This window comes from Gekko japonicus, unplaced genomic scaffold (genome assembly GCF_001447785.1).
Source record: "Gekko japonicus isolate JY-2015 unplaced genomic scaffold, Gekko_japonicus_V1.1 scaffold6889, whole genome shotgun sequence".
In the NCBI taxonomy this organism is placed as follows: domain Eukaryota; kingdom Metazoa; phylum Chordata; class Lepidosauria; order Squamata; family Gekkonidae; genus Gekko; species Gekko japonicus.
The window spans coordinates 1-6734 of record NW_015167263.1 but is presented as its reverse complement, the minus strand read 5'-3'; the positions used below and the strand labels follow the sequence as shown (position 1 = coordinate 6734).

Below are 6734 nucleotides of genomic sequence, written 5' to 3'. Positions count from 1 at the left end.
CCCCCCACCCACTTTGCCCCTTGCTCTGTTCCCTGGAAGCATGATTTCAGGGTGCCCGGCAGGGAACTGTGCTTACACACGGACACTGCTCTGCTTATGCTATGGAGGACCCACTCCAAAGCGTTTCTTCTCACTGCGGCCCCATGGGGAGAGGCCATGGCTTAGTGGAAGAGCCTCTGCTTGCCTTACAGAAGGTCCCAGGTTCAATCCCCAGCATCTCCAGTCAAAAGGATCAAGTAGCAGGTGACGTGAAAGACCTCTGCCTGACACCCTGGAGAGCCACTGCCAGTTCGAGTAGACAGAGCTGACCCTGATGGACCAATGGTCTGGTTCAGTACAAGGCAGCTTCACATGTGTGCTCTTGTGTGAGTGCGCTTCAACCGACTGGCAACAGATCACCATTCAAAAAGTGATGTATTTGTAATCGTAGCAGCTCAGCTACCACTGATCCTGTTTTCTCCGTCATTACCCTTTAAATCCAGACAGCTCGTCATTTCTGATGTCAAGGCTGCTAACAGACTATCGCGTTCCATCCAAACATGCCTACTGCTTACCTGGAGTCCCGTGTTTTGGCTTAAAGACCGACGCGATTTATTCCAGTGCACGTTTTTGTGAGTCAGAGCATACTTCTTCGGGGACATCTGACAAAGTGAGCGGTGACTTGAGAAAGCTTTGGCTGGAATAAATTTCGGTTGTCTTGAAGACGCTGCCGGATTGCTACCGTATTTTGCTATCAGGGACTAACATGGCCACCTGTCTGGAATCGTCATTATAAGTAGCATCAGGAGAGGAGGAAGCGGTGGGAAGCTGAAGCCCAGGGGGGTGAGGTGGGGCCTGAAAAAAGCTCATGAAAGGGCAGAGGGGCAGGAAAAGCTGCGCGCTGATAGAGACGAACTGGAGAGGCCGAAAGACCTTCGAGAGCTGCCAGGACTATGTGGCTAAAGAGTTAGACGAACTGGGGGCGGGTGGGGGGCTGTTTAGCAAAGCAAAAAGCTTCCAAAATCTCTCTCAAGGCACTAGTAGAGCGAGCTGCCAACAAAACTGAGTCCGTTGCACGCAATTCATACCTGCTGGGATCCTCCAGTGGGAATTCCTCATAGGCCGGCAGCACCAGAAGTAACTTCCAAAAGACTTTTTCTTGCTGCACTGGAATATTTTCGGCCACCAAGGATGGCAGGTCCAGTGGAGTCCATACTGCATCGCTTGGAGGAGGAGGAGAAGAGATTGGATTCACACCCTGCCCTTCACTTGGGAGTCTCAGAGCAGCTTACAAACTCCTTTCCCTTCCCCTCCCCACAAGAGACACCCTGTGAGGTAGGCGGGGCTGAGAGAGCTCTTTCCAGAATTGTCCTTGAGAGAACAGCTCTGACAAAACTATGGCTTGCCCAAGGTCATCCAGCCAGGTGCAAGTGGAGGAGTGGGGAATCAAACCCGGCTCTCCCAGATTAGAGTCCGCACACTTAACCACTACACCAAACCACTACACAGAACCATCGAAATATAGCATGTTACATTATCTAAAACTGTAAACCTCTTTTAACTTAAAAAGTCACTGATTTAAACCCAAGTTTCCCACTGTGAAATCCCCACATTTCCCGAACAAGCATGCACACTGACATCAGTCTGTCTCTTTCGCTCTCTCACATGCACACACATCTGCTTTCAAAGTATTGTCAGCGTCGGGGCTCCGGAGCTTAAAGAATTTCAGGGCAAGGGTGGAAGAGTCTAATTAATTAGGACTGGAGGAAGCATTTTTTCCCCTCTCATTCTAATAAGTCTCCCTGCCAGGACCCTTTACATACCACAAGCAGTCAGAGCCCCAGGAGGTTATAGTATCCTCAGGTGGGGGGGAACACTAACCCGTTTCTTCCCCCTTCCCAAGACTGTATAAGGCTCAACCAGCCCCCCCTTTCCTTCTTCCATTCAACTGATGCTCAACATTCCACAGCTCTTGCATAACAATGAATATGACTGATGCTTTTAACTTTAAAACATTTTTAGATTCACAAGCAGTGCTTTTCAGCACACCTGAGGAGTCTCCTGAGCATGCAGACCCCGCTCCACAAATCATCTCTCGACAGGTGGCCCCTTTTCATTGCCCTGCTAACGGGCAGTGTTCCACCAGGTTTGCTTACTGCTGGGAATGATGGGAACGCCAACATACCGTAATAACTGCTGATAAAAATGCTGCACTTTCATTTGATGGGTTGTCTTCTGTCGTAGCCACGCAAGTCTGAAAGTAAACACAGCAGACAAAGGGCGTTTAGCACGGCAAGAACTGAGAACCCTTCCCTGTGTAGCTACCAACTGGGGTCCTCGTGTCTGTCAAACCTGCACGGGGGGGGGGGCACTTAGTCAACCATGAAGACATGCACCCATGGGCCACTTCATACTGGCACAGAAAGCTGTATAAAACAGTCTATGTGAGCCATTGGCATTAAAGTTGTGAGCGAGCAATTTGGCTACTGCATAAATCAGTTTGCTCTGGAGCCATCCCTTTCTGAGGTAAGACAAAAATCTGTGAGCCGGAGGCTAAAGAACTGTGAGCTAGCTCACACTAACTCAGCTTAGAGGGAACACTGCCCATGGGCCACTTCATACTTGCATAGAAAGCTGTATAAAACAGTCTATTCAGAGACCCAAATGCTAGTAAGCTAGTAGTTTGGAAACGAGTTTGACCTTCTGTTGCTTGCTTCTTCCCAAAAGCCACGTGCCCTAACGCATACAGCAGTTTACCTGTGAGGTCCATCAGTGGCTATTAGCCACAAGGTACAGATAGGAACTCTCAGTGTGGGGCAAGTGATGCACTGTATTCTTGGTGCTTCGGAGGAGGAAACAGTGGGAGGGTTTCTAGTGTCGTGGCCCCACTGATGGACCTCCTGATGGCACTTGGTATTCTTGGCCACTGTGTGACAGAGTGTTGGGCTGGATGGCCCATTGGCCTGATCCAACATTGGCTTCTCTTATGTTCTTAGCTAGGAAACTGGGAGAGCTCTTTCATGAGTATAAAGACAACACTTGCTTTTGAAAGGGGCTGTAACTAAAAGCCCTATTACATATTACAGATATATTATTATTAATAATTCAATTTATTAATTGCCCTATCCCAGCTTATGTGGGGCTCTGGGCAACGTACAAAGGGGCATAATGCCATAAAAATATACAAACATTAAAATTCAATATAGGTAAAGGTCTAAGGTAAAGGTTTCCAAGGTAAAGGTTTCCCTTGCTCGAAAGTCAGTTGAATCCGACTCTAGGGTTGCGGTGCTCATCTCCGTTTCCAAGCCGAAGAGCCAGCACTGTCCAGAGACATTTCCATGGTCATGTGGCTGGCATGACTAGCCGCCGAGGCACACGGAACGCTGTTACCTTCCCACCGAAACTGTACCTACTTATCTACTTGCAATTTCTTGCTTTCGAACTGCTAGGTTGGCAGGAGCTGGGGCCAGAGACGGGAGCTCACTCCGCCACGCGGCACTTGGGTCTCAAACTGCTAAACTGCCGGCCTTCTGGTCTGCAGTTTCAGCATACGATTTAGTAAAAAGAAATCAGAATAAAAATCCGGTAAATTTTCCTGATCCGGAGCTGGACTACCTGGCCATTTTCTGGGCAAGGGGAGAGGGAACGCAGGACAGAAATGCAGAAAGGGGGGGGGGGGGGAGGCCAACCAGGGAAAAACAATTGCTGCCCTCCAACAAGAGCCCTGGTGGGACATCTCTGCCTTACAGGCCCTGCAGAACTGCATAAGATACACACTGCTGGGAGCCATGCCTTGCTGGGGGGAATCCATTCGGGGGGGGGGGATTCCGAAGCCTACGAAATGCAAGTTGAAGTCACTCTTCCCCCTCCTTCAGAAGCCAACTCTGGGGATTGTACAGAGCCTGGTGGACAAATGTCGCAGAAGGCGGTGTCAAGGAGAAGGAAACTGCCCTTTCTCCCCCTCGTACGAGCAGAAGGCTTGGAGCCAATGCTCCCTCTAAGCCGTGCAGTCTTGTGAGCAAAAATTCTACTTTGTGAGCTACTGGCATTAAAAGTTGTGGGCGAGCGATTTGGCTGCTGCACAAATCAGTTGGCTCTGGAGCCCTCCTTCCCGAGCTAAGACAAAAATGTGTGAGCTGGAGGCCAAAAAACTGTGAGCTAGCTCACACTAACTCAGCTTAGAGGGAACACTGCTTGGGACTACCATGCTTTCTTCCTCCAGTGACAGACGACAGCAGGAGTGATTTGACTTGATGCCCCCTTCTTTTTTTCTTTTTTTTAATAATATATTTATTGGTTTTCACAACTTAAAACACACAAACAAAGACACCGACAAACATACACCTAATTTACCAATTGTGAGCACATCTAACTTCATACCAAACCAGTATATTACTCTATAATCCTAACATCTTATTCACTTGTTTTTATCCCCCTAATATTGCTATTCACGTCTTTCATATATCATACTATTTCTGCTCCCTCGAATATACCTATACATTTTCAACATTTCAAATTTATAGTAATTACTTTCATTACATATTAAGGTTGTTTCTTTCTTATGGAGCTATTGTAATTATCCAATCCAAGTTTAACTCCACCATCTATCAGCTCTAGCCTACTTTAAACTTTAATCAAAATATTCATATTTAATTCCATTTTAATCCCTGAACAGTCCAAACTGTACTTTAATACCCGCACACTTCATCACATTCATGTCTGGGCTTAAACAAAAATAAACAAAATGTTTCCATAAGCTTTGAATAGAACCCCAAATAATAAGTCAAACTACCATAATTTAGAATGATGCCCCCTTCTGACTTTAGAATGATGCCCCCTTCTGACTACAGCCCTGTGTGCCTTCAGCAATGTGAGCAAAATGACTCTTCACCCCTTAGCACCAGTTTTTCCAGGGGGTTGCTGGGAGAAAGGCCAGGGAAAACCTGCCTGAGTGACTGCTTGCCTGCCACTCACAGTTCACGGGATGCAGCCCATAGATTCCATCTTCCCCCTTCCTCGATTATTATTCATGGAGAAAAAACCTTTATTAAGCAATCCATAGATGGACATTTTAAGAGAGATACATAATGCACTGTGGAACTGTCTGAGAGCAGCCTAATGGCTTCGCAAAGCCCACTATGTGATATTCAAAATCAGTCATGCAACCTGGACATGAAACAGGGAGGGGCGCAACTGAATCCACCAGCAGACCGTACAACTCTTCACAGACTCTTGAGACCATATAAGGAGGATGAGGGGCATGCCTGTACTCCTCAGATGGGGGTTCAGCCAATCAGAATCACAGATTTTAAAAAGTGACAGGTGCTCCGCCCACTTAAGGGCGTGCCTTCAAAGTCCTGGCAACATGTCTGCTGCTACTGGCCAATAGAATTGTAGGAGGTGAGAGTTAGGTGTCCCGTGGTTGGCTGTGCCCAATCGTGTTGCCCCTGAGAGGCTGGTGTTAGTGGCTGCACATGATCCCGTCGAACAATGTACCCAAGCAACACCATACTATTCCGGCAGCCACCTCTCTCGGGATACCATTTTCAGAATCGGGTATTCCGATTGGCTGAAACCGTTTGATGAATAAAAGTATGCTCCTCATCCTCCCCATACACTTTCTGAGCAAAACAATTCTACCCCAAATAGAATGGGAGAGAGAGTCACAGGCAAGTCTTCACCACCACAAAAATGGGCAAATGTCCCTCTCAAGCAAAACGCTCATAGACAACACAACTGATTTGTGCTAACAAGCTGCCATTGGAAAGGCCTGGAAAACTGGCTTTGGTGAGCAGGTCATTTCCACTTGCTAGAATACAAATCTGCCGTCTCCAAAGTCCACCCAAGGATTTGTCTGCTGGCAACCCCCTGTGGTGCATCGGAGCAGCCAAATGAGGGGTTATTTCCCGCCACTACCGACCCCAGTGGCTGTCAGACTGGATCACACAGGCAAACCCCTTTTGCAAGGGCCAATCGCAGGCCAATCTGCCGGCATGGCCTCTTTCCACCTACCGCTGTAAGTATTTGCAGAAGCACTGGAGTTCCTGCAGCGTTTCCTTAGCGCAGTGGAATATCTCTTCTTCTAGAAACACACCCACGATTTCGGCACAGACTTCCTTCGAACAACGGGCAACGCGTGCTCTTTGGTCTTTCTCCACGGCACACCTGGGACAGAATATAAAAAAATCAAGACCTTAGAAAACAGACCCCTCTCACTGAAGAGCATCAGTGACAGAGCAAACGTTAAAAATATTTACGAAGAAAAATGAGAAGCTGAAAGTTTTGAGTCTGCCATGACGTCGTTCGGTATCATTGGTCTCCCTTTTTAAGTTCAGAAACTACTTTCTACTACTTTGATAAGGGAGAGATGTGAAGTCTATAAAGGCCAAACGTTTGTGGGAACAAGAAATCTTTACATTTATCAACACTACAAGCCTGGCTTAAACAGGAACCCTTGCTTTCTTCACTCAAGAGATGCATCAGGGTTCCACGGCCCCTGGCAATGAGATAGCAAAATAGCGGCGGAGTTTAATTTTTTTTAAAAGGCTAGATAGATAGACAGCATTATAGGGCCAGCTACATTTTCAGCAACGGCTCAGTACCCAGATTGGATATTCTATATCCCTCGATCTTCTCTTCAACTGTAGCAGTTATTATGGTGGTTGGCTAAAAGGATCTAATTCGCTTTGCATGGTTTTATCTGAAGAGGAATTGCCTTAAGCACAGCCAAAAGGTAAAGGTTTCCCTTGCTCAAA

General features: G+C 47.2%; 1 protein-coding gene across 1 annotated transcript in view; it reads right to left on the bottom strand.

The window, feature by feature from the left end:
• The window catches only part of LOC107112122 (germinal-center associated nuclear protein-like), a gene marked incomplete at both ends in the record, with an annotated part of 18027 nt that extends 11883 nt beyond the window's left edge, over positions 1–6144 (bottom strand). The window contains 3 exons of the mRNA XM_015413195.1: positions 1068–1202; positions 2165–2233; positions 5992–6144. Coding sequence (XP_015268681.1) covers positions 1068–1202; positions 2165–2233; positions 5992–6144 — 357 coding nt within the window. The remainder of the gene's footprint in view (positions 1–1067; positions 1203–2164; positions 2234–5991) is intronic.
• Positions 6145–6734: the final 590 nt, after the last annotated feature.